We start from the raw sequence: 27,751 nt of genomic DNA, 5'->3' as shown, positions 1-27,751 counted from the left end.
ACGGCCTTGTCACCTCTGACTAGGTTCAAAATCATTGCTGAAGAAAAGCCCCCCACAGGATGATGCTGTCACCTCCATGTTAAGCTCTGGGAATGATGTGTTCAAAGTAATGTTCAGCTATAGTTTTTATCTCTTTCTCTTTTTTTGTCTGTAATGATGCCTGTTAAAATTTGGCTTTGTTTAAAGAAGAGCTCCTACTGTAGGACTTCATCTTTTAATAGTGGCTTTCTGTGCTACTTTGTGTTGATCTAGCTCATGACTTCCCAATAAAATAAACTGAAGTTTGTGCTTTTAATTTTGACTGAAGGAGAAAAACTTAAAGAAAAGCACACATTTACTTAACAAAGGATGATTAAGTGAAGCACAACTCAATAAAAGTGATCCAATATTTCAGAATATTTCAGGTCTTGGCAGAGATAAACAAATTTTGATGAAAAGGATATAGAAGAGGTTTTGGTAAGCATGGATTGCCGCAGGATTTCGCCTCAAACAGTACTCCAAAGAACTCCCAATGAACGGAAACCCATCTCACCATTCTGGTAGTTGCAACAGATGACCAATCAGCATTCCTGTTTACTCATGCGTCAGCTCTATTGCGCAAGAAAACAGTCAGGAACAGCTGGTGATTGATGTCGAGCTAAAATTAAAGCGACCCTTATATATTGTGGAGGTGAAAATGACCCATGCACAAGCTGACATGGATAAATCATTTCCCCCCTCAGCTCCTCGAGGAAAGAATAGAATATCCATCCAAACAGGACGAGGGAAAAGCTCTTATTTTCGCTTGGTGCCGTGGCCTCTGCCTGACACTGGGCCGCGTAAGAAACCGCATTTCGAGCCAACAATAGTGGACTAGCGGGGGTTCTTCTGCGCCTCGCATTGATTCGTCTTTTTGAGCCTCTGTGGCGTTAAAGGTTATAATGGAGAGGGTAATTAATGTCATCTATCACTTGTTTGATTCTGTCGCTGCTTCCACCTGACAGGCCTCACATGCGCGAGCCGTGAGCCAATAGGAGCGCGAGAGGCTTTGTCACTGAACGCAGGGCACGTGTCTCACACCTGCAGGCTGTTGGGTTTGTCTTCCAGTCTGCTTTGGAGAAGGAGAAGGAGAAGAAGCAGAGGAAACTTTTTTTGTTTTAGTTTATTAAAAAAAAAAAGTTTCATTGGACCCAAATCAGACATGATGTCTGGTTCCACCTTTTCCCTCAAAAAGATCTATGTGGAAAAGCCCATTTCCACCCCTTGAAATAAAAATACAACTGGACATGAGGTTAAAAGTAATAAATATAAGATACATCATTATGATCTGATTATCTTAGGTTATGTTTTCGAAATACAAATCCACATTTGTAAGATACTAATTATTTTAGGTTTCAAAGTCGCAAGACTCAAAGAAATAAATTTGACATTCAATGTTATAATTACGAGATGCAAAGCTACATTTAAAATTTGAACACATGATTTTGATTTTGAGATGAATCAGTATGAGTTGAAGTAAGAATTATTAAATTAAAGGTCATAATTTGACTTCTAATATATATATATATATATATACACATATATATATATATGTATATATATATATACACATAAGATTTGGGAGATTTCAAGTCACAATTGTGACCCTTTACCTCACAAATAAGAGATTCAAAGTCAAATTTCTGATTATTAAAGTCACAATACGGGATTCAAAGCAACAATTCTGGCTTTGACTTGTGCACTCTTAATGATATGCAAACTCAATTACAACATTTAACTCATCATTTCAATTCCAAACTCATGTTTAAACTTTAGGAAACTTTTTACATTTAAAGTAACACTTTTGACTGCCACAATCATAATTATGACATGCAAATTCCTAGGTTTAGTTCCAGTCATATTTTGTCATTTCAAGCTGATAACAGATATCCTCCATTATCATAACTCTGATTTTACAGTCATATGAGATTCCGAGTTAATGTTTTTCATAACCATGAGATTCATTTTAACATTAAAAGTTATTCCATCAGTTCCACCGTAATTTGAGATATTCAGTCATAGTTATAAGAAGTAACACATATTACACTATCAAAACTATGAGGAAGTCAAAATTATCTCAATTATCACTTTCAAAGACTTGCCATATCCAGGTGAAATGAATCCTCTTTCATTCCATTTCTGCCTCCCTGAATTAAGCTTCGGGTGTTTGTTTACAACAGAAGATCTTCCATAATTCGCATAATGAGGCGCAAAAGCCACGCACAATGGCGCTCACAATGGGGTGTTGTGCTCCCCATTTTGGTAGGAGACGGGCTTCTTGATTGGCTTGTGTGCTTCGTGAAAAACACAGTCGGGGATACAAGCAGCCTTACAACCCCAGGTTTTATTTAGATTGATCTCAATCGGGCAATAAGAATTTTGACCCGCCTTATTGTCTCGCTGACTTTCCCCGAGCTATATTTCAAAGTGTCTATATGCCCTTTGAGTGAAATGAATTGCAGCCCCCACCTACGCCTCTCCATCCTCTCCCTCCGCCCCAGGCACTCCGAGCTATTATTGGTGTATGCAAAAGAAAACAATACGATGCATGAAACGTAATATTAATCTCCCCGCCTTGAATGCGCACAAAGCGCCGTGGAAGGTGCGCGTCAATAATGGTTATTGAGTGCTCACCCAGCTGCGCAATTTTCCCCGTGTGCACAACCAAGTCGGGAAAAGGTCACGCATGGGGCTTTGAATAGAGGAGAAGCTCCCTATAGTTTGCTCAATTACCGTCCAGCACACTTGTGGCCCCCTCTCTCTACTTCACACACACACACACACACACACACACACCCAAGATAAAGTGAATAACCAGCACACTGCAAAGGCATAATATAAATAGGTTTAACTTTATTTATTTAAAAAAAAAACTTGTTTACACAAAATATATCTGTTAAAATCGAATATTTACATTTTCGACTACGAGAAACAAGTGCATACATCAATAAAGGTTCTCTATCAAAAACAAGAAAAACACTACAATCGGTCACAGGTAGTCATACGCGTCACACATGCCATACCTGACAGCTGCTTCTCAGGGCAACAACGCCGTCAGAAAAAAAAAAAAAAAAAAGTGGCAGTAATAACATTTCTGTTTGGCTCATTGTACAAAAATAATGTATCCGTGTTAAAACATTTTGTCCTATGTTACAGTGTTACGAAATGTAAAGTACTACGTCATAACTGAGAAAAAGTCCGTTGACGCGTCATCTTCCAGGAGGAAAAAAAAAGTGCAGCAGGTGAGGAAGGCAGTCCGTGTTTCCTGCAGGAATTTCAGCACCGTTTCTGCACTTATCCTGCTGCGTCGCAGCTTAATTGCACTTAATCAAACAGAGCGTCAACATTTTTCACGCGCCAGTGTGAGTCCAGCTCCTCTCTTTCTTTCAGGGGGTGGAGGAGGGAGGGAAGGTGGCCGCTATTTATCTGCGACAGGATGCTTCCTCTCTCACTTTCTCACTATTGCTTTGCTCCCTCAGAAGCTTCAAGGGATACAAATCACCTGCAAGCACAGCGCGCAGGCTGCAGAAAGCTGTGTCAGCACTTCTTGCGAGAAGTCCGATTCATTGCCAAAAGAGTTTGATTGCGGCGCTGGCGGCGTCAGTATCTGTCAAACCAGGTTGTAAAGTCCAACAGTTCCTGCTCCTCTGAGCTCAGGGGCTCGTAGCCGCCTTCGTCTGATGAGTAGGTGGAGTGAGGTGACTCCGGGTCGGCGGAGTAGCTGTTGGAGAGCGTCGGGGACGGCAGCCCGCACTGGAACGCGGCTGAGACTGCGTCGTGCTCGTCGAGGAGCTGCTGCAGAGCCCTGATGTACTCCACCGCGGACCTGAGCGTCTCCACTTTGCTCATCTTCTTGTTAGCGGCGCCGTTCGGCACGTGCTGACGCAGCGTCTGGAAGCCCATGTTGACCTGCTTGACCCGGTTCCGCTCCCTCTCGTTCCGCCGGGCCACGGCCACGGGTTGCTGTTGTGGAATGGAGTAGCCGAGGCCGTTGAAGCTCAGGCGCCGCTTGCAGCGCAGCAGCTCCGGGGAGCTGGAGCGCTGTCTCTTCAGCACCTTGGTTTTGCTCTGGAAGGCGACTGCCGCGCTGGCGTTCGGGTGCGCTGCGGGTCCCGCTGCGTCCTGGGCCGGTGCGTGCAGACTGATGGTGGCACGTCCGAAGGTGAATGCCGTCTGCGTGGTGGTGATGGTCGCAGTTTCCATCTCGCTGACAGAGCTTCTAACGTGATGAATTCAGAGAGTAAGTGAGTGGGTTTGGCAGTGTTCAGCTCTCGTGTCCTTCGCGTGGGGACCGTGTGGCTAACTCTCGTCCAACTCTCTCTTGACTGCTTACACTCCACGAGCTGATCTGACCCAAACTTTGGCAGCACTCCTCTTTTTCAACACGCGCCCCAGCACGCACCCCACCCACACCCCTCTTTTTGGGGAGACGCACGCTTTTCGTGGCGATGCCCCGCCCCCGCTGTGTGATTCTCCAGCAAGCCCGACTCCCCCTCGGGCCAGGCGCGTGGCTCAGGGAGCTCAATAAACAATCCCGAGCTTTCACTGCGCCGGGAGCACGCGCTGGGCTCATTTACATTCCAATGTCTCCAACTTGAAGGTCCATTGGTCGATTCAAACGGCCTGCAACCGTGCGAAAAGAAAGAAAGGGAGGAAAAAATACAGACAGAAGAAAAAGAGTGGGGAATAAAGGGAAAAAGTGCATAGTTCGGTTCTTTGAAATGCCTTTTGAATCCAACATTGTAACTCTGGCACGTCTTCAAATTATCAGTGCCTCCACCCCCACCGCCGCCGCCACCTCCCCAGCCTCGACCATCTTTCTCCTGAAGCTATTTACAATCGTAAATACCAAGGACGCTCACTGTCGTATCTAGGCGACAAATTTGCAAAGAGAAAATAAGTTGCAAGCGTGTCTCAAAAAAGCAGAAAATAATAAGGTGACGAAGCTAGCATGAGGAGAAGTTCATCAAAACATCAAATTCACTGTTTGTAGATCAAATAAAGCCGTGACCTCTCTGCTCAAAGCAAGTCCAGCTAAATTCAAAAAAGCTGAAAAGACGTTTTCTTAAAAAAAAAAAAAAAAAAAAAAAAAAAAAAACAGTTCTAAAGTCCGGTCTCACGGATGTGGAATTTCAGCACCACGTTTCACTGGACAGTCGAAGGGCGAAAAAATAATCTGCAAGATTTCCTCGCTTGACTTTAAAATGTGTCCATTCCCTAATTATTGTTTTGTTTGTTTGTTTGTTTGTTTACTCTTCATGTGTTGTCGTACAACAACCAAGAAACCTGTTGTTTATGCTTAAAAGTCTTTGGCGCAAAAAATCACTGTAGGAAGTCAGCATGAAAGCGCTACAGCTCTACAGGCAAGAAATAAAAATGTGTCTCTGACACCCTCTGGTGGATTGAAAGAGACATTACACATTATAATCCAATTCGAAGTGAAATGAATTGTAGACCCATGAATCTCAAAGTGTGGTGGTTGAACTCCAGAAACATACACACTGTTGCGAACGAGATATTTCTACCTGTTGCTCGTTATTATCTCGTCTCCTCAGGTCCATTAATGTCAGGTGTAAAAGTGAAACCAAGACAACAGTCACTGTTCAACTTCATAATCAACCAGAATTTATTAAAACAACCAAAGGCATAAAATCGCACCAACATCTCAATATGATCATCAGAACCCAAAGCCACAAAGAAGAAATTACCTTAGAAAAATGCAAAAATACAAAGACACATCTTTGGAGAGCGCCGTTGTGGACAAGAAAAGCAATCACACACCAGAGATCTGACTATCTAAATTAGTTTTAAATCGAAGTACCTCAAGGCAGTTTTTTGCTGTCTGATGCGTTCTGACGTACGGTGGTCTGTGCCTGCGTGCATACAGCCCGCAAAGATGGGCTGCTGTTTGCACACCAGAGACCATGCAGGTGTTACTAAGGTCAAGGGATGAATCTATCCGCTGTCCAAACCATCCTCCCCGTGTACTTGTCCAGGGTATGAACAATAGATGTGCTTATTTCATACGGAAACATTTAGAACACAGGACCGAAGTTTATCAACTGTCCGTGGTTTTTCCATCCTTTCAAACTGCTTAAAACTGGTTCCCGACTCCACAACAGAGCTCCTCTGACCCAGTGCATTAAACAGCAGATTTTGATGATAAAAATTAGCATGTGTTTCATATAATATCTTCAAATTCATATTAAACAGACATGAGCAATTTCAATACTAAAACATCTGTTACACTCAATATTTTCTGTTTAGTTGTTCTACTTCTTTGGTTATAATGACCTAAAATGTTTATCAGATGAATATATGACTTATGCACTTTTAAGAATGTAATATAATATGAAAAACTCTACTACACAGACTAATTCTAATCAAAATGTGAGATTTATATCTAAGAACTAATTGTTCTACTGATTAAGTTATATATTAAACCATAAGTCTAAATCTAACCCAAATTGAAGCCTACTCAAAACAATCACAATCAAACTTATATTTCAACATGCGCTAAGTTAAACATCATTAAAACTTGCATAATTAAACTATTATTTCCAGCAACATACATATACATATATATACACATACATTACTCAAAGGTATTAAAAAGCATTTTTGAAAGAAAACATTAAAAAATCTCTGGGCTTTCAACTCTTTCAAAGCCATGGTAATAAAATGGCTGTATCCGGGGTGGTCGGGTACATCCGTGGTATACCCGACCATCCGCCACCCTCTTTTTTACCTTTCAAATGCCATAATTTTGTATATATCAAGTGTTGAAGGAGTTTTCCCTCTCCTTGTCACCAGTAGGGGGCACTTAAGGAACTCTCTAGCGATCTCTGTTACTCAGCTGTTAGTGTTGGTCTTGTGGTATCTCTTCTGCCATTTAATTGAATATCCTGATCACAAGAGAGCCAAATGAAACTGAATATTGTTATTCCTTTGCAAGTTAAATTTTAAATTTGACTATGACAAGCCTTACAAATCTTATTAAGCTACTAGAAGGTGTGAATTTCTTAGTTAAAATGTTAGTTGTACTTTTAATTGAATGTTTGCTTTTCACACCTGTGATCTTCGCTGTGTCTTCTTGGAGCAACATTCCAGTGTTTTAAGAAACGGTTGTTCCTATCTTTTTAAACTGTAATACGACACCATGTGACATATTTTCCATCACAATAAGTACAGCTTAGTTTCACTTCTGTCCAAAAATAGACTCATGAAGCCTGCCAGCCTAGTAGGTACAGGTAAAGGTGTGTCTGTTTACAGGAATTGTTTTAAACTCAAGTCTTCCCAACAGTTGGTGAACAATGTGTTCACACAGTTTCATAGACTCACATGCAGGTCGGAGATTGGCTGACTGAGATTGCGTGGCTGAGTGGGGAATCTGCACCTGATAGATGAAGACAGAGCCAATATTAGAAGAGGAATGAATGAAGAATGAGTGTTTTAAGAATTCCCTGTAAAAATCCCCTTAAAACAGTGAAAGACTTACAACTGACTGCAGCTGCACAATGAAAGTTTGTCCTCTCAGAACTAACTTCCGTGTATGGTTTTGGCACCATGTAAGCCATCTTAAATCAACATACTGCTTAAAGGATTAGTTTATTTAGATGGCGCTAATTCACATCAAATGTCATCGAAGCGTACAAGCAGTTTCAGTTCATATTCAGATACAAAATCAAATCCTGTCAATGAAATTCAAAACTGTCAAAATCATCAGCCCAACCCAAACATGTGCAGATTAAAACTGTGTTACACAGATTATATTACACCCAAATTATAATATAATAAAGTTGGATTCAGTTGATCATTTAACACCAGCTGATATAAATTGTCTAATGAAGCTCTAACATCTAACAGCTCTGGATGAATCCATCATCCTGCATGGCCAAGCATGTGGCCACAGATTAGTCACTGACTAGGAAGAGACGTCAAGGAAAATAAGGCTCACTATGAGGGAACGTCTACTATGCCTGGGATTACAGAAAGGGAGATAGAAAACCCCTCACAAAAGAACTGGTCCAATTGTACTTTCTATAGCAAAAGACAAAGAAATTGGTGCAGAGTATGTAGCAAAATTAGCCTCAACCATTAAATGCACTCTAAACTCACTAGTTTAAGAGCAAATTTGAGAATAAATGGCATCAAAAAGGCCAAGGAACACAGCAGGGAGCTTAGGAAGAAAGTTGTGGAGATGTTTGAAGCTAATCTGGATTGCAAAACAACTTGTATAGTTTTGATTCTCTCATGAATCAATGCTCAATCATCATTAAAAAAAAATGGAGAGTAAAGCAGTTTGCCACAAGCCACACAGAGGGCACAGAAAACTTGTAAAAGAATGTGCTCTGGTCAGATGAGAGCAAAGTTAAACTTGTTGACCTGCATGCGAAATGGTCTTTGTGACAGATTGTACACACCATCATTGCCACAGTAAAACATAGTGATGCCAGCATTATACTCTGGGATTCCTTTTATTCAGCAGTGCAAGAGAACCTGGTCAAACTGAATGTGACAGTGGATAAAGTTAAAGAAAGAAAAATCCTGGAAGAAAACCTGTGAGAGTCTACAAAAGGCTCGAGAATGGACAGACGTTAGACTTGAACATTAAAGTTCATGGTTTCCTTCCAAATGGAGCCAGAGCTGTCTTTCAATAAAGTAAAACAGATATCATTTTCACAATTATGCTCAATCTGGCATTGGCATTTTCGGTTGTAATGTGACAAAATGTAGAAAAATTCAATACATTTGTATTCCACTGTGTTAACATTGTGCATGCATAATAACTTAGCATTATGTGGAAGTTGGATCTTAAAACAATGTTCCACGACTCCACTGGGGGCTTTTCTCCTCTTGGAGGGGCTGTTTGAATAGCGCACATATTCTTTCCTGTGACCAGAAAAATGGAAGTGTTCCTTTATAGAGTTTGTATCGCTTCCCTATTCCTGACACATTTCTAGTCTATTTGCACGTCTGAGAACTCTAGTCCTTACACGGTGAGGTGGAAATATCTTCTCTAACGCGGCTTGTGTTCAGGACACAAATGATACATAGAGGAAGGTGTTTCCCCTCGGATGCAAAATAATGAGACGAAGCGGAGTCGCAGTGGCGACTTTCAGGACAAAGGAACCTGACGTTTGACCTTTTCCCCATTTCTGTGCTTGAGTTGTGGAATACAGAGCAAAAAAGAAGCAGTACTATGCTGTGATGAAATTCTAATCTTGGAAAGAGGAAGTGGTGTCCAGTTTGGATCAAGGAGCAAAACCAGTTGGTTTTTCATACCGTTTGTCTAAAAACAACTCCCTCTCTCTGATTCAGTCTCATGACAAGTTCACACCTGCATGATTCAGATACTGAAAGTGTCAAGACCACATGAATGTTTAAATGAGTTGTCTGAATTCTGTGGAACTGGGTGGTTTCGTGGCACACCAATTTAGCAAGGATCTAAAGGTACACCTGGTCCCTGGTCTGTGAAGGTAAAGCTTCTTCTTAAAGCTTTCACCTGAAACTTGATTTTTTTACTGAGGGGTCACAATCCTGCATCAAATGTGCCTTTAAATTAATATTACATAGTCCAGCTAAATGTTTTAACTCGGATTTTCACATGATTTTATGTAAGGAATCAAGTCTTATAGTTGAAACTCAAAACAAATACAACACTCGGTCCTCCAATCTTAAAAATTAAAACCCTGTAAATTCCAGTGCAATTCAAGATAAAGTAAATTCCAGTGGCGCTGCAATTTAATGGTTGAAAAAGACAGGACAAAGAGCATACTCTGGGATGTGTGGTGATGAAAAAAATAGATGACGCAAGGCAATCCCTGAACGTGATGAAACACGATCAGCAAGAAAACTTTCAGTTTCCTATGAAGCAGGGAGCTCAGGCTGTTCCGCATCCGGTGTGTCTCCACTTCTGAGTGGATGCCACTCCCTTAAAAGGAGGAGTTTATGGCAAGCCATTTTAACATAAAATCGATTTCACCACACTCACGTTCAAGATATGTGAAATTTTCTTATGAGTGACCATACATATTAGTAAATTAAGATATCTCTTAACGACATTCTGACTATTATAATTGACATGAGATTTACTGTTGATTTGTATGGAGGCTTCAATTTACTTTTAGCTTTTCAAAACCTTTTTTTAAGTGCATTGTGTTTGTCGCAAGTGACTAAACAAGAAAATCTTTGCAGATTTCTGAAGCAGTCTTCCAGTGTGTGAAGGCATTTTTCTGACAAGTGCACCCACAATTCTGCAGGCAACTGTTTGGACAGCTCATTGGCAGCAGAAGGGGTCGACCTTGCAATTCTTAAAAAATTACGTTTGAGATAAAATGTAAATAAAGGTGTGTGACGTGAAATGAGTGATGTCATTTGAGATATCTTGAAAGGAATTTTAACTTGTCAAAATGTAGTTGAAAATGTCGCTAATCGTTATTCACACTAGTCATAATGTAAATGTAAATATCTTAACTTACCATTCAGGATAGTCAAAATGTAGTTGCGTCTAGTCGAACTGCAGTTTTATACATCTAGAATTTAATTAATGGCAGACGAAACCGATTTTATGTTAAAATGGCCTGCCATATAACAAAACCCCTGGTCCACATCACGTCATAGATGTGGGTGTATAAAACTTGCAAAATTACCGAGACAAACTAGTACAGCTGGTAGTACTGTACAGCAATATTAATATATCTGCGGCACAATGCAAAGGTATGATGAAACATCTGCTTTTCTGCTCTGGGCATTTGCTATTTTATTTATTTTGAGCTGGTTTATTTACTGGGTATTTCGAACTAGTAATGTTTAGTGTGGGGTCGTTTATTTATTTATTTTTTAACGCACAGAGTTCATGATAAATGTACTTGCATATTGCTTTCTCTTCATATTCTCTCACTTCCATGTGTTGGCGCCTTTTGTTAAGTTGCTTCTCTGAACAATACGAATCTGTCGTGTTTCCTCACAGTCCACCCAAGCCTCAGTTTGCCAGTTGGCTCATCGAGCAAGTGGAGACCGGCCAGTACGTGGGGCTGTGCTACGTGGATCAAAACAGATTCAAAGTGCCGTGGAAGCACAACTCCAGGAAAGACTGCAACGATGAGGATAGTAAAATATTCCGGGTATGTTTCAGCAGCTTAAGTATTTTTATGACTCTGGTATCTATATAGTAAGACGTACACATGCATGTATGTACATACACATACAGACAGACAGATAGATAAAGGTATAATTAATGTGTGTAAATATATTGACATATTTAGCCCAGCTTTTTTAGTCCAGACTTAAAAAGCTGTTTTTATCTACAATGTCAAGAGAATTCCTGCTCTGTGTCTGATGCTTTGGATGTGTGTGTCCACAGGCCTGGGCAGTGGCAAGTGGGAAAATCAACGAGTTCCCCAATGACAAGGCCAGATGGAAAACCAACTTCCGCTGTGCTCTTAACAACCTGTCTCAGCGCTTCAAGATGGTCACAGATAATTCCAAGAATCAAGATGACCCTCATAAAATCTATGAGATTATGAACACTGACAGTGAGTAGCTATTTGACCTTAGCTTTATGTGGAGAACCTTTGTTTAAGACAAAACTCAGCGGGATTGTCTTTTTTCTTTAACTGCAGGCAACTATGAAGGTTTGCCAATGCAAGATTCCCAGGAGGAATCTGACATGACTCCAGATATATTCAGCCCAACCACTGAGTATTTTCCTGCAGGAAATGAGGTACAGGATTACCTTAAGTGCACTTTCACTTCTGTGAAGTTAAATATTCAAAGACAGGGTGTTGCTTAAATGGTAACATAATATTTTGTTCTCCCCACTTAGCACAATCTGCATCAGGACTTCATGGCCCTGGATCTTGGCAACCAATCAGCAGGTAAAACTTGTATGTAAAAGACAATATTACATTTGTCAGAGGTGTTGAGGATTAAGTAAACAATCTTAAACAATCTTTCATTCTAAACAGAAGAGCAGTTGTGGACACGGCATAATAATCCTGTTCTCGGTTATCCTACTGCAACTGACAACCTTCCACAATATTTACCAGCCGATCAGATGGCCTACAATCAAGGTATGCTTGATAAAAGAGACTAAAAAATGTTTATAATAGCATAAACATTTGCAGTGTGACCCTTACTAATTTTATCTCTTCATATTCCAAACAGTAAATGCTTCTCCGGTCCTCAGTTCACCTCAGCAGCCCAGTCTGTACGATCTGGAGATCTCCATCCATTACAGGAAGAAGGAAATGCTGAAGACGACGCTGCACACCAACCGTCTTCAGCTCCACTACCACAGTGAGGACCCCAAGTTCAATGCCTCTCAACTCTGCTTTCCTTCCACTGAGGCCCTGCTGGACCAAAAACAGGTAATTCTTTATATTCACTGACATTGGATGGGCTCTGAGTCAATTTTCCATGATTTTGTATCCACGCTTTACTCTTTCGTACGTACAAGGAAATAAGATTAGTCCAATGTTCATTCAAACCATTGTGTAAGAGTTTTGATTTAGTTTTGCTAAGCATTGGTTTGAAACGAAGGCAGACTTTTTAAACAAGACAAACTGAAATGGAAATCTGGTCATTTGAAATTGGATGCCACATTTGATGTGATTAGTTAAAGAGAACATTTTCCTTGGACAGCGTCTTCAAATACTTTGTGTTGAACTTCTGTGTTTTAAAATGGTAATAGTCACAGAAATCAAGGAAATTTCAAATGCAAAAAAGATTCCTGGATTTGAAGGAACTCAACAAAGAGCTGCAACTGCTCTTAATGAAGACCAACCCGCAAGAGCCAGGGTTTCTTTTGAATTTCCCTTTTGTATCTGTGTTATGTGCCTGGTTTTCTTCAATCTCAATGAGGGAAGGCTAGAACATGCAGTGAGGACAAACGTGGTATAAAGAATCTGTTGTTCTGATTATGTCTTTCTGTGCCCCAGATTGAATACACCAACCGCATCCTGAGCAGCATCCAGCGAGGCCTGCTCTTGGAGGTACAGGAGAACGGTATCTACGCCAGGAGGCATGACAACTGCCACGTGTTTGCCAGCACCAGCGACCCCAACGTAGCTCATCCAAACCCCCAAAAATTGCCCAAAAACACAGTGGTGGAGCTCCTCAGTTTTGACAAATATGTTAATGGTTGGTTTGAACTTTCCATTCCTTTTGAATTACATTTCTCATTTCTGTTGGTCTTCATTAAGTAAGCACCTACTTAAACCCATCTTCTTCCTGTGTGTGTTTTTAGAGCTTAAACATTTCAAGGAGAACAATGGCCGCTCTCCCGAATACACCATCAACATGTGCTTTGGAGAGAAGTTTCCAGAGGGAAAACCGCTGGAAAAGAAGCTTGTCGTCGTGAAAGTAAGACTTTACCGCTCACTTTGTTTGCTCCTTCTTCAGTCAGTAAAGCGATTTAATGTTCATCCTTTACGCCTACAGGTGGTGCCTCTAATTTGTCGATATTTTCATGACATGGCCCAGATGGAGGGGGCTTCATCTCTTCACAGCGCCAGCATCAGCCTGCAGATTTCACACAACAGCCTCTTTGACCTCATCAGCTCTGTGTTTTCTCTGCCAGGAGCTGAAGAGCAACTAAACATCGGTGTGCCTTTCATTGATCAGACTGGAAACTTGATTTCTCACTGATCTCTTGTCAAATGATAACTGCTGAGTAAGTTGAAGTGCAGAAAGTTAACTGACCATTTACAATTAAGGCAAGATTAAACACAGCTCATCTCCTTTTCATTTGTTGTTTGCACTATTGAAAAAGACACTTAAACCACTACAAAAGCAGAAAGTTACAAAACAAACCTTTACACAATTACTGCACATTTAAGATTCTCTTTTTACATATATGCTAATTTGTTTTTCAGTGTCCAATTTCAGAAAAAATGTTGTATTGGTTTTTAGATAAGCTATGATCATGTCTGTTTTATTACCTCTGTGATAAATGTTTGTCTCTTAAGTGCTTACAAGTAGCAAATCATAAGCCTAAACGCAATTCCAATGCAGTTCTACCCCACAGAGCTTATAAACTATGTAAAATGTAAATATATTAGATTATTATTTTTTTCTGTATTTAACTGAGACTATATTAAGTTTTCAAATGGTAAAATAAAAAAAACTGCCAAGAATCTGTGGTTTTCTTTGTTAAAGTACATAAAGTTCAGTCAAACTTGACAATAATGATTTTCAACTCTAAATGTTTGCATGTTTTAAATAATTAAATGTTGAAATGGGCAATCTTAAAATAATTCTAGAAATAACTTTTTATGTCCAGAAAAAAAAAACTGGACAATGAAATGTGTACTTCACAAACTCCCTTCAACACAACTTCAAAAAAGTCACACACAAAAAAAAAAATAAATAAAAATAGTTGCATGCATTAACAACTACCAAAAAACCTTAAAGAACAAAGCATTGAAAAGCCTGATGGCCTGGAGATAAAAGTTGTTTTTCAATCTGTCAGTTGTTGCTTTCACACTTCTGTAATGCCTGCCAGAAGGCAGAAGTGAGAGCAAGGGGTGTTGTGTGTGAGTTCTGGTTCTGACGATGTTTTTAGCTCTCTTTGTCTTCGTGACCCAGATGATATAGACGTCCTGTAGTGAGGGGAGAGAAGTTCCAGAGATTAACTGTTCAGTTATGACTAAAGTTAATAGACATAGGATATTTTTGGAACTTCAGAGGAGTCTCTCTAATGTCTTAAAGGAGTGTATAAAACTAATTAAGAATCATTAATCTTTCTTTGGGTGTCAAACATAATATCCCAGAATGACTCTTTTACAAGGAGCTGAGATTGTGGACATAAACAAAAGTTCATAGAAACACTCAAAAAAAAAAGAAAAAGAAAGAAGAAAAAAAAACAATGTGGCCATCATAGGCCAGGAAATGACGTTCAAACTTTCAAAATTCATTTAAGTGTTTTTGTTGCTTGCATCTACAATCTAATGTTAATCTGTTTTTGTGTAAAGTTTGAGCAGGATTTTGTGCCTCTGCTCCTGCATTTGGCAGGTCAAAAACCTTTTGTCTAGAGACTTGACCATCTCTGAAGTTGAGAGAGACTGAGGTGAGGAAAACACCAGAGCAACAGGAAGACCTGTATCTGACCTAGTGAGGTCACTTTATCTTGTTCAGATGTGGTACTGGTTCAGTTCAGGTACTGATTCTGATAGACCAAAGATGGCTCTGAGTCTTTGGTTCAGATGCAACTTTTGGTCTTTTCCTTCATAGTTTAAAATGAATTTTAAGCTATATAACTCTATATATCACAGTAGTTGAATCTACACTGTAAAACGGTGGTTATGCCAGTAAAAATGTGCAAACTGGATAAATATTAACCTTTATTGATTCATTTGCAAATGTAGATGTTTTTTTAAGGGATAGAAAGCCACTCTGCACCACAGAAGCACTTAGGATGCCCTACCCCTCGCTCTAAGAATGAGGAGCAAAATATAAAATGGGACAAAGTGTTGGCATCTTCTGATAGTACTGCTTCAGACCACAATAATATGACCAGCAGTAATAACATGGCATGCACTGTGAGCAGGTACTGGAATTTAAAATGGAAAAAAAAAAAAAAAGGCAATTTTTTAAATTACAGTTTTATTTGTGTCCCATTTGAAAATCACGCAACCTTTTCAATCAAGTTAACTGAACAGAAATGAAATCAAAAACATTCAGATAAGGAGGAGCACCTTTTCTTTTAGCATCTTCCATACTCCCGGTCCCTGGCTTTATGAAGCCTATATACACAGGTTGTAAAAACAAAGTCCAACAACCCAGCCAGTAAACCTTTACAGTAAGCAAGTAATGAACAGTAGATGCAACAATTCAAAATGTGTTTTGCTGTGAATATTTTAAAAAGAAAAAGCAAAGTTAAGACTGAGACAAACTAAGTGTAGAACAAATGCAGTAAGCCTTTATCTGCTGCAGGAGGGTTAAAACCTTAATGTTGCTAGCAAAAGGCATGTGTACTTCAGCTGCACCTCTAGTGACAAATATTTACAACATGTGCGAAGGTGTATAAGCTGACCTCACCAACAAATACATCAATGCCAATAAACTTAGTCAATAATTACTGAACACAGAGCACAAACAGCTCCAAATGAAACAAAGATATTAAAGGAAATACAAGACATGAAAGCAGTAGGCTTAGATAAAAAGTGGACAAACATGTAGAAAGAAACGTTAGGTTGAAATAGTCGCTCTAACTATTACATCCATACTATGCCCTGTGAAAATGCTGTGAACTAGTTAAAAATTAAAATAAATAGACAAATGAAGTATTGTTTATTCAAAGAAATTGTTCTTTTTATTACAACTGATGACAAAAAAAACTGACTCTAAAAACTGATTTCCTATATTTCTGTTACGGACTGAAACAAACCGTAAACCTGGTGCTACCCTCTACGGCCTCCAAACCCACCAAAAATAAAAAATGAACAAATGTTACAAACCTTGTATACAGTTTTCCTTTATTCAACTACATTTAGTAGAGTTAGACGTGGAAGACACAACACCGGCTTTCAATTACAAAACATAAATATCCTCTATTTAAAAAAGAAAAAAAGAAAACATTCAAAGACGGCAATTATTCACAACAGGTAAAACGGATGGAAGAATCCCTTGGGTATTTATATCAAAACTCAACTATTTACAACTGAATCTCAAATCCTTTCGAGATTCAGGTCATTTAATCTTCTACAAAATTGCATATTAGTGTCTTTCCGTAATATGACAAATGTCATGAATATGCACTAGCTGCATAATTTCACCACTTGAAGATAGACATTTAGCTTTGCCACTTATAAATAACTCATTTTCTGTATAGAAAAAAAAAACAACACCCATAGACAACATGAAGCCAAAAAAAAACTCTGGATCCTCAGAGTGAAATGGCAGATAAAGGAGAAGGCTACCTGATTTTTATTTCCATGGGATGGTCTTGAAGTTTTGCCTCTTTAAGGCAAAACTGAATAATGTTCCATTTTAATGTTTCTCAGCTGCACAACACAAAATCACTTGCAGTCAGAGACGACCCAAGATGAAGACACAAATGGGTAATTCAAGTTAATTCAAGTCACTTTTAAAGAACGTAATACATACATTAAGCAAACATTTAAGAAACTATTCCATAACTGAGTATTCATTTCAGTTTACTCTTTTGGGGTTGCTTGAGATATAGAACACAAAGCTGGGGATGTGAGTGTCCATGAGCGTTTATGGTTCCTTATGGACTGTCAGATAATTTTATTGGCTCACTCTGATCCTCAGGTACCTTTGCTGAATCGTCTCCTTTTTTATGTTTCCTTGCATGTTTGTATTTTTCCACATACGCCTTGATCAGATTTCCCACTTTCACTGGGTTGATTTCCCCACTTTTGCTGTGGCACACCTGGTGACCAGAAATAAAAGATAATTGTATAAGAATCCCTTAAAAAAAAACTAGAGTTAATTATATTGAATTACAAAGTATTTTTTCAAAAGGAGTTTTACATTCATCTTTGACTCACCTTTTGAACAGCTTTACGCAGAATCTCTTTGTACTCGTCTTTGTTGATGTCTCTCCTTTGGTAAAAAGGCTTGATGGCTAACTTCACTTCTTCAACAGCTCTCTCCTGCATGTGCAGCTTTTTCAGATACTGCTGGTAGGAATAAAGCATTGCTCATGTTACAACCTAATCCTCAGACGTTTTTAGATTTATTTCAGTTTACTAGGCTGGTAATATCAGCTCCTTGAGCTACTGATCACAATCTAAATAGTATCATTCAATTCTTTGACTCAGTGAAGTGCCTGTTGCACCAACGGGACACATCCAGCTCAGTAGTGATCGGCATCAGGAAGAAGAAATGTCTTAACTTCCTTGTACAGTAAATTTTTTGCTCATTTTTGCTAGCTGGGTCAGGTGTTTTTTGTTTTTTTTTGTTTTTTTTTTTTGCATTTTTTTAATAGAAAAACTTATTAAAATTATGTTGAGAAAAAAAGTTAAAGTAAATGTGCTTAACAAGGACAAAAAAAAAAATCAAAGTGAATAAAAAAAATGTATGTCTCTTTAATAACCTTATTTGAGAGCTAAAATGAATAAATGCCATTTTCACCTTGTCTTTCCTTGACAAATCCCCTTCTTCTGGTTCTCTTTGCTCAGTGGTTGGTAACTCCGCAGGGTTGAGGCCTCCCGAGCTGGAATTAGCAGTCAGTAAACCAGCAACACTTTTCTTTGAGGAGTCACACACAGTGCTCTGTAAAAGTATGAATTATTAATTTAACCTAATATGCAAAATCAAAAAGGAAAGTCCTGCACAGAACCATTCAAAGTTATTCCCCCTTATATGTTCCTTCTGGGGTTTTTTTTGTTTTTTTTTTTGGTGCATCTAAATGTCTCAGATCAAATGCCTTTTAGCGTCAGTCAATAATATGTACAAAATACAAAATGGTTTTCAACGATGATTTTATTTATAAAGACAAACTGCTATCTAAAGCCTCCTGCATTACAGTGAAAAATGATTCCTGCCAAACTAAACACAGCAACTCCTTGTGTTGCTCAAATGCTTGGTGGAAATTAGTGCCATCAAGAGTTTGTAGTAGTATTGCTTTGCCCCTTTGTTCTTTACACAACTGTTTGAATTCATCTAAAGGGGAGGATTTGAGCATGAACGGCCTGTTTGCAGTCATCCCACAGGATGGGAGTTTAATCACAAGAAGCGCCTGGAACACATGAATGAACTTTGGGAGGGGAATGACCATGATCTTATAGCTCTGTAAGACGCTCGTCTGTCTGGGGAACAGGCAGCAACGAAGGAGAAATGATTCAGCTCCAACTCTGTCAGAGTTAAAGTTTAGTGCTGATCGGTTTACATCGGATCTACATATTAGTCTGGTGTGATATGCATTGTACTCTGCGATTATAATTTTCTTTTAAATAAAGTTCATAAGTGGATATTGGTTTACATATTTTGTGCAAAGCAAAAATCATCTGCTAATCTAGACTGTTTTCATTATGTTTGGACCAACAATAATATTTGGGTTTATTTGAGTTCATCAAACTCATAACTTGGAGATTTTCCATTGCTGTAGCTGCAAACATCACTGGAGCAACAATGGCAGCCCAGGGTCCTGTCAATATTCACGCCTACAATGAACCGTAATGGAGACATTATGGTCATTACAGCTGCATTGGAATAATTCTGCAATCGGCCAAATTTCCTCCACAGCGCTGCAAAAGACTCATTGCAAGCTATTGATATCTGTTATTGCTGCTAATGGTGGCTCAGCAAATTATTAGGTGTTGGTTGAAATCTCTCTCACACAGGACTATGTAGGTTTTTATTTATTTTGTTTCCATTTGGAAACTGCATTTGATCTTTACTTGTGTTGTCTTTGGCTAATATTTAAACTGGTTTGATGTTCTGAAATACTGAGATGTGACAATTGTGCAAATAAATTGCAAATTAGAAAAGAGCCAAACACTTTTTACACCACTGTAGACGTTCTATTATCCATTATGATATAAAGGATAACAGAACCCAAGAATAGAATAGATAATAAAACCTAAGGCTATTGAAATGGTTTTATAATCTTTTATAGATTGACAGATATTACTGACTTTAAGAATGTTAATAACTTTATTACAATGGCCAGGAGGTTTGTAAGTAATTTGCACTTAATTGAACTTCATAGTAACATTTGTTTTAAGAGAACATACCTTTGCATTGCAGGATAATTTTTGTACAGATGGTCTGAATTTGCCGTTTCTATTGTTACTTTATAGTGTAAAGACATTGTGTATTTATACAAATTATTTATCATGCGTGGGGACACAATCTGACATTCATTAACAAGCATCAAAACAAGACCATAACAGCAGTGTTTTAAATCAGTGGTGAAAGGTTTGTAGAGACAAAGATCTAGTTTTGTTTCATCTGAAAATGCTTCAGAATCAGTTTCAGTTTCAGCCATGTGACTTTTTCCAGAGTCAGCCTTGAGGTACACACTGCCACCTGCATGCCATCACTAAAATTACATTGCACACACTTTTAATAAAATGCATGCTGAAAAGCAAACAAACGCTATGAAACAGCTCGTTCTGACCTGAGTGGATGCCTGGACAGGCAAAGGGGGTTTGCGAGATCCTTCCTGCTTCAGCTTCAACTTATACAGCGCTAGCTCTGTGGAAGTAAAACGAGCATGAGGCCGAAAATTGAAATAGAGAACAAATCTCTAAACTTTCACTCATTATAAAAAATATGAATGAAAATGAAGTGAAAGAATCTGATGCCAACACTTACTGCTTGGAGATTTCTCTGGCTGAGGCCCCTCTGGCTCCTGTATGTTCCAGGTGACGCGCTTCACTTGGGTCTTGGACTTTGATCCTGCTGCGGCTGACGTCGGCTCCCCCTCTTCCTTCTCCTCCACAGCTTCTTTCTCCTCTTCAGCGCGTGCACCGCTACCCTCTGCAGGCTCCGATTTGACGTGATCGAGATTGTCCAGCATTACATCCACATTAAAATCATCGTCAGACTCTGGAGGTTCCGGTTTTATAGGGTCCGCCGCCCCAGCTGTGTTTTGTTGTTTGTCAGACTCTAATGAGCTTAGCTGAAACTGACATACTGAGTCATGGAGGGGGTCTTCAGTGGACAGGGTAGGAGGTGAGGAGGCAGGCTGTGAGGGGCAGTCCTGTGTGGGACTTGCCTCAGATTTGATTAGGGTTGTTTCATACAACTCTGTCTTGTTCTGATCCTCCATTATCTCATCATCGCTCTGGGACACTGACAAGGAAGGTTTATCCTTTCCTTCACCTTTAATTTCTTTACCAATAGGACAATCTTCAAACATATCCACAGGTTGCGGTTTTTCTTTTTTGATTTCCTTTCTATTTTTTAATTCTACTGGGATTTCTACAGCTGGGATATCTCTTCTTTCAAAGTTTTTGTCTTCATCTTTTACCTGAGAAACAAAAGAACAGGAAGGCAACTCTTGTTTTTTCACTCGAGCACATTTGTTCTTCTCTATGCTTCTTTGTGCAAGTTCCTTCTCCTTTTTTCTTTCCTGTGGGAGATTTGTTCCTTTCGAGGATGAAACATGTGAAGCTGAAGTTTTGTCTGTACTTCTGGTCGATCCTTCATCTTTCCTTCGCTCTCTTGAGCCGGTATTAGTCCTTTGTCTCCCATCTTTAGCTCTGGAATCCACTTTGTCTCTGGATGAGACTGTTGTATGTTGCCTGGCACAATCTTTCCTCTTTTCCCTAGATCTAGACCGAGATCTTGAACGAGATAAGCGACGCTTACGATCCTTAGACTTCGATCTGGATCTAGACCGTGACTTGGACCTTGACTTGGAACGTGATCGACCACGTCTCCTGTCCTTGGACACTCTGCTTCTCTCTGTGTGTTCATTTCGCTCCTTACCTTTATTCTTCTTCATTTTTGAGCGCTCTCTGCTGCTAGAACTCGAACAAGATCTACGGAACAAAATGACAAAATCCCCATGTGATGTATAACAGATTTAAAACACAAAAAGTGATCAAACAAAAGGTCACCAGTGGCTTTCGAATATGTACCAGTGCCCTGTTAAAATGCCCGGTGTTTGTGATGTTAAAAATGAGAGCAAGATAAATTATATCATCAAATAATTGAGTAAATTTGTGTTTCTTATTTCAATTTGATAATAATTAAAACCAACTTAATATGTATCTTATTACTTATGACTGAAGTCAAATTTAATTTCTGATTTTGTTTTGTTTTTTTATTCTTAGCTGAATATTATTTTTTTGTCATTCAAACAAATGTATACTTACATTTATTCATAACTGTCATATATTACATGTGGAAAGTTTTAAAGTGATTTATCATGGTGTACAAATTTATTTTGTATCACAAAAGTTTGACATTTTAACAGCAATATCTTCACTTTTGACAGCCACTGTGCTCTACAGCTTGAACAGCTTTCCACTCACCTGGATCGCCTCCTTGTCTTGTCTCTGGACCGCGATCGGGACCGCCGCCTCTTCCTGTAAGCTCTGTCTGGTGAGTTGGGCTGGGAGCTGTCGGAGGTTGAGTGTGCCCTCCTTCTTTCTCTTGACCTTGATCGCCTTGAGCTCCTGTCTTTCTCTCTGCCTTTTTCCCTTTCCTTCTTTTTGCCTTCCTTATCCGAGGCGTGGGGGTCTTCTCTTCTGCCTCTGTCCGTCTCTGAGCGACTGGGATGTTGATCCTTTGACATTTTAGAGGTTTGCTTCCTATGGCCCAATTCTCCTGTCAGTGTACTGGAACAGGTTGGTGAATCATCCGATTTAGTCTCTTCCCTCTGTTTCTTTGAGATGGAACCCGAGCAGGAAGGTGATGAATCATTCCTGTAGTTGAGAAGAGATCTACTGGAAGTTTCAGCAGAAAGTCCACTGTTCTGCTGAGTATTTTCCTCTGCTTTTATGTGTTTAACATGCTGATAAGAAAGTGATGTGGTGTCTGCACTCTCACTTTTTACCTCACTCTCACTTACAACCCTGTCATCAGAACTTTCATATTCATCTGAACTTGGTTCTGTTTTAATGATGGTATCAATAAATAACTTTTGCTTCTCCTGCTTAACTTCGGCTAAATCAGATTTCTTTTCAACTTTGATATCATCTGCGGGGAATATTATTTCTGGCGTTACAGTAAGCTGCGAGCTCCTGGGTATTTCCTGTGAAAACTCTGTCTCCTCTGATTCAGTTTTCACCTGAACTGCATCCCAACGTCTTGGCACTGAACCCTTGTTCCTTCCTAAAGTAGAAGGTTTCCCTCTGTTAGTGCCAAGTTGAGAGCTGAAGTTCAGGCTTGTGGGCTCATCTTCGTCGCTCAAGCTACTTGAATCAGACAGCGTGGGATTAAAAGGATCGTAAATATTGTCTTGTTCCTTGGTGACTGTACAAGATGCCAGAAGTGTTTTCTTGTCTTTGTGCATTTGCTTCTTTTTTGCTTCCTCTTCTTTTTCCCTCCACTGTTCTTTTATGTTGCTTCCGGATGAAGAGGACGACGTTATGCTGAGCCGCCTGGCATGCCAGGAGTTCCCACTGGAATTGATGCGAAAACTTACAGACGAAGATGAAGAAAATGACGCATGCTGAGTCTGGCTTGCAGGAGTGGTGGAGGAAGAGGAAGCAAAGGAATTTGAGAATGCCGATGATGAGCCGGCTCTTTCCGGCCTGTTCTTATGGCCATCAGAGTGGCCCTTCTGCTTATCAACACTCTGTTGCCTTCCTTTGTCCCCAGAAAGGCTGTTCATGCCACTTTTAGGCAACCCAGAACCATTGTCAGCTCCAGCATAATTACTACTCCCTCTATTACTGTCAGAAATGCCACCATGACCTGCACTGTCATTTGTGACACTGCTATTCTCTCTTTTTATCTTCGGTATGCGAGGAAGCACAGACACATCTACCCACGTGGGTTTAACGGGAGCTTTCTTAGGTTGCGACAGCGACAGAGTTGTTCCTTTGTCCCTAAAGTTGGAAACCTGGATGGGGTGAGCAGATGAAGAAGGCGTTTCTGTTAGGGCTCTACCATTGGCTGCTACTGGTCGGTTTGCACGAGGAGGCAAACTTGGATTCACTCCAGGGGTTAAGTCAGAATGTGGTCTCGGTTGGTAGTGGTTGGCAGAGGGGGGCATGAAGGAGGGTAAATGAGATGAGCTTGGTGTCAACAGTCCATTCACAGAGGTAGGTGAGGATCCTAATGGACTCCCATTGTGGTGCAGAGATGCAGAGTTGTCTCCTAAATTGTACGAACACCCTGGACTGTTGAGGGCGCTGATATCACTTGAACTACTGGTGTTCCTGCTGCTTGGTGTAGGTTGGATCACTGCAAAAGAAAATATTTACAAAAAAAACAAAAAAAAAAAACACATGGTTTATGTTTTTTGAACATAAAAACATAAACTTAAGACGGGGTTTCTTTGTGATGGTTAAAGACAAAAATAAAAGTTATTTTAGGCACATCATTAAACATTGTCATGTTTGAATAAATGTGATTAACTTCACCAATTTTGTGCAACAGGTAACCACAAAGGCTGTGTAATCGTTCATTTGTTGAATAATCTAAATAACACATTTTCCTCTTTCCTCTAATCCACAAAAAGAAATCAAAAGGTCAACAAAAAATTAAAACACATCAAAACACAAAACAGCTGTTAGGTGTGTTTTGACTGCAGCAATAACCATAAGAAGGCTCTTATTTTAAACTGTCAAATATAATAAGACCGAACTGGAAATATAGGTAATTGTTCTTGTTTTAGTCAGGAGTGACATTCCAAAGAAAAACTAATCTGTTTTATGAATTAATCCTGAAAGCTCCAGGAAATGCAGAATTGAAGCCAGTAAATCATTTTTATTCTGTCTGCAAATCAATGATCTGCTAAGTTCAGACAAAAAGTACCAGAATCTGTCAAAGAGATAAACGCATACCCACATTCCAAAGATCTGTCCAAGATGATGACACCCAGGAACATAATAAACCACTTGCAGAATTCAGACATCATCAACATGAACAAAAAAGTAGCATAAAATTTTAAAAAATTACATGTCTAGTTCTGTGTCAATTTTAGATCCAGCATTGATAACATCTGTGTATAGCAATAGAATTGCTGCCGATGTTGCAGAACGCTGAGTGGCAAATTTATAACGTGGGTTTTGTGAACTATTTTCAATGGTCAATGTAGAACACATAGCCTGGCAGCTGGTTAGAGAAATGGAGGCAAGTGTTTCAGGAATTTTTTTATCACTGTTGGATTCTGGAGGTACTTGGCTGTAATATATGGAGACTTTAGGAAGACAGAGGATTCCATATACAGCAGAAAAGGTTTAAAACTATGCCTGCATATTTCTCCAATGATTTATGAAAACCTAATCTGAACTCTGAAAATAACACATTAGTATTAAAATGTTAGCTTGTGTGTAGGCCTGTCACAATAATCAATAAATCAATGAATCGCATGATTAAAACAAATTCAATAATTTCCATTTTTCTCTCTTTCTACCAACAACTGGATGATAAAAGTCTTCAGTTTGGTGCTTTGGTCTCAACTAACTCTTATTCTGAAGGACAATTTTGTTTAGAAAGACTTCAAAATTCATTTTATTTTTTGTTTGATTTATTTATCTTGGATATTTAACATGTCTTCCAGTTCTAGTGTTAAATGTTCATTAGAATTTAAAGTTTACTGATCTTTGAAAATATCTTCTTGCATTTTTATTTTGCCATTACCGTTGTACTACTTATAAATGGTCTCAAAACAACAATATTATCATTTATCGCAATAACGTCTGCCGCAATTTATCGTCCAGCAAAATTTGTTATCATGACAGGCCAACTTGTGTGGAACACAAAAGCTGTGAAAATACTTTTCAAATATGTTTTGATGAAAATATTTTACAAAATAAACAGGTAGAATGCATTTATATTTTTGCTGTTTTTAGAAACATGCAAGACACGCTTACTTGGCTTTGAAGCTTTAAGAGAACCATCTCGACTAATGACGACATCAGAACTGTCCATCAGGAGCATGCTCTGTCCAGACAGGATGGTTCCCAGTAGATCAGGGACAGGAGCAGCCTCCACAACACCCGCAGAGTGAGGGACGTCCACACCTCTCCTAGCAGAGCGCCACAAATAAGATTCAATTAGAAATACAGATAAATCCATATTGAAATAACCAACGGCCGAAAAATTGTAATAGTTACACATATTTTTTTAAAAACCTTATTTTGTGTGTCTCGGATCAACCTCCTCCCACTTTACAGTGTTTCTATCAATTTTCCCATTCAAAATTTCATAGTTTTCTCAGTTTTTGAGAACAATTTTTTACCAGAAATGCTCTTACAGTAGTTTGTTTTTATCATCTGTATAGTCAACAGTCATAAAATAACAAAACACTGAAGCTGGATTCTGATTTGGTATTGTCCTAACAGCAGTAGGCACCTGAACCTAAATCAATTCCAGCCCAGGAAGCTTAGATTAGGATAAGATGAATCAATCTAAAACTGTGGCTTAAACTTAGGTCATTGATTAAAATCAACAAAAAATGTAAAAATGTATTTTTATTTTAAATCAGTGCATATCCATTTGTGGGTTTTGTCTAGCTAAGTTTGGTGTTCTACTGCCACCTACTGACAGGATAAGCCAAAGGAGCACATTCACAACAAGCAAAAGAAAACACATCTCAAAAGGAATAGAAATGTGTTTTTCCGAGGACTAAACTGGAACTGCAGATGCAGAGTTACCTCTAAAATTCAAAGTTACTAAAGACAAAAACTGTGTGCTACCTGGAGAGGCCTGCAGTGACTGGACGAGCCACAGGCTGATGAGAGCGAAGAGCAGACCGAGAGATCCCTCGCCTTTTTGCCTCCAACAGCGATGTAACTTGGGCTTGCTCTTCAACCTCTTCACTGGTCAAACGAAGACCATACATCAAAATTATTATGATATACGTATTAAACCAAAATGCCTCATCACATGTGTGCTGTGTAACAACAAGTCCTAGCACTGTCAAGTAAACAGAAAGCATTTTACATGATAAAACAGTACTATGTCTTCTTACTGGTCAACAAATGGGTCCAGATCAAATGGATCTCCATAGATGGAGAGTGATGCGGCTCCAATGTCGGCACGCATGTTACTCAAAGTGTTCTCTGATGGTCGGTATACTGTTGGAAGTGAAGAGCTCTTCTTATCCTTTACAATTCCTAGATTATTGGCAATACGGCTTCTTGGAGTGGCTATCTTTCTTTCAAACTAATGGGGAAAAAAAACATACATAACTTCAGAAAAAGACCTCAAACATTGTCGACATGGGAAATAATTTTACTTATGCTTTAGAAATGAAGAGAAACAAATCAATACCGATGTTGAAACACTTACAGCTTTTTTCCTAGATTTGCTCTTCCTTGCTCTTCGTTTTCTCCTTTTGACTCCTGTTTTTTCTGCTTGACAATTTTTCCCCTTAGTAGATGTCTTCTTTCTTCTCGCCTTTCTGCGTTTTCCTATCAAATCAAACAAAGCTCATCATTGTCTACGACCAATGACAACAAAAAAACTGTCCAACACCTTTTCTTCTTCAAATTTTGCCTACTTTGCTGACTTGATTGACTTGGACACTTGGAGACTTTACTGACTTACTTACCAGTTTTGCGTCTCCGACTCGATGGCGCCCGAGGAGTGATGTCCCGTACATACACAGCGGTGTTGAGTCCAGCAACCACAGCATTAATGGTTTCATCTAGCCAAGTCGACTGAATCAGATATGTTGGAGCCAACTACAAAAGGTGTGTTTGCATTACTCTGCTGCGATGCTTTCAAAGCCTGATGTCGTGCAAAAACCAATTTCAGTACATGCACTAAACTTTAAATGTTTTAATTGAATCTTATCCAAACACAGAACTTACTAAGCTGGAGTCGCCAGTTAGTTTCAACCAGATGAGAGCACAGCAAGTGCATTACAGTTTAACACCACACAAATGCTTTGCATGGGTTAGAATATTTGCCAAGACAAAAGCGTCATGCCAAACCTGCGACGTGCGTGCCTGGGTTATGCGATGTCGGTTGACGTTGGCTCGAACTCTCTCACTCTGTTGCGTTCGGGCGATAGCCCTGGTGGGACCAGCGGTGTGAGTTCGAGACCTACTGGTAGCCGGACGGGGAGTAGAGAAAAGGCTGTCTGTGTCACTGATCTCCTCAGCTGAACCTCCTAAAAAAAACACATATT

General features: G+C 39.3%; 3 protein-coding genes across 8 annotated transcripts in view; 1 reads left to right on the top strand and 2 right to left on the bottom strand.

Moving 5' to 3' along the window:
- phrf1 (PHD and ring finger domains 1) overlaps nt 1-27,751 on the bottom strand; it is a 60,132-nt gene that overhangs the window by 28,783 nt on the left and 3,598 nt on the right. The window contains exons 8-19 of one of the 5 annotated variants that reach the window (XM_007571785.2): nt 27,555-27,733; nt 27,170-27,302; nt 26,908-27,029; nt 26,588-26,781; nt 26,313-26,435; nt 25,488-25,642; nt 21,975-23,853; nt 20,308-21,479; nt 20,111-20,187; nt 18,121-18,261; nt 17,535-17,666; nt 15,606-17,416 (exon numbers count right to left, since the gene is read on the bottom strand). In XM_007571785.2, coding sequence (XP_007571847.1) covers nt 17,252-17,416; nt 17,535-17,666; nt 18,121-18,261; nt 20,111-20,187; nt 20,308-21,479; nt 21,975-23,853; nt 25,488-25,642; nt 26,313-26,435; nt 26,588-26,781; nt 26,908-27,029; nt 27,170-27,302; nt 27,555-27,733 — 4,472 coding nt within the window. In that variant the 3' untranslated portion in view covers nt 15,606-17,251. Of the gene's footprint in view, nt 1-15,605; nt 17,417-17,534; nt 17,667-18,120; nt 18,262-20,110; nt 20,188-20,307; nt 21,480-21,974; nt 23,854-25,487; nt 25,643-26,312; nt 26,436-26,587; nt 26,782-26,907; nt 27,030-27,169; nt 27,303-27,554; nt 27,734-27,751 lie in introns of those variants that run through there. The other 4 variants (XM_007571786.2, XM_016681591.1, XM_007571787.2 and 1 more) reach the window with 4 other exon arrangements.
- Nucleotides 2,857-5,053, bottom strand: LOC103151621 (achaete-scute homolog 1b-like). Its single transcript, XM_007571789.2, has one exon. The coding sequence runs from the start codon at nt 4,219-4,221 to the stop codon at nt 3,619-3,621; it is 603 nt and encodes a 200-aa protein (XP_007571851.1). The 5' UTR covers nt 4,222-5,053; the 3' UTR covers nt 2,857-3,618.
- On the top strand, nt 10,627-14,156 carry irf7 (interferon regulatory factor 7). 2 transcript variants are annotated; one of them, XM_016681593.1, is made up of 10 exons: nt 10,627-10,737; nt 10,991-11,144; nt 11,384-11,555; nt 11,643-11,743; nt 11,846-11,897; nt 11,985-12,092; nt 12,187-12,389; nt 12,960-13,161; nt 13,268-13,383; nt 13,462-14,156. In XM_016681593.1, exons 1-10 carry the CDS (start codon nt 10,730-10,732, stop codon nt 13,666-13,668), a joined length of 1,323 nt encoding a protein of 440 aa, XP_016537079.1. In that variant the 5' UTR covers nt 10,627-10,729; the 3' UTR covers nt 13,669-14,156. The 2 variants fall into 2 exon arrangements, with proteins under 2 accessions (XP_016537079.1, XP_007571850.1); XM_007571788.2 differs by having other exon boundaries at nt 10,628-10,737; nt 11,988-12,092.

Source organism: Poecilia formosa, unplaced genomic scaffold, assembly GCF_000485575.1.
Source record: "Poecilia formosa unplaced genomic scaffold, Poecilia_formosa-5.1.2 Scaffold287, whole genome shotgun sequence".
NCBI lineage: Eukaryota > Metazoa > Chordata > Actinopteri > Cyprinodontiformes > Poeciliidae > Poecilia > Poecilia formosa.
Note: the sequence above shows the minus strand (reverse complement) of the source record. Positions and strands in the feature narration are given on the sequence as shown.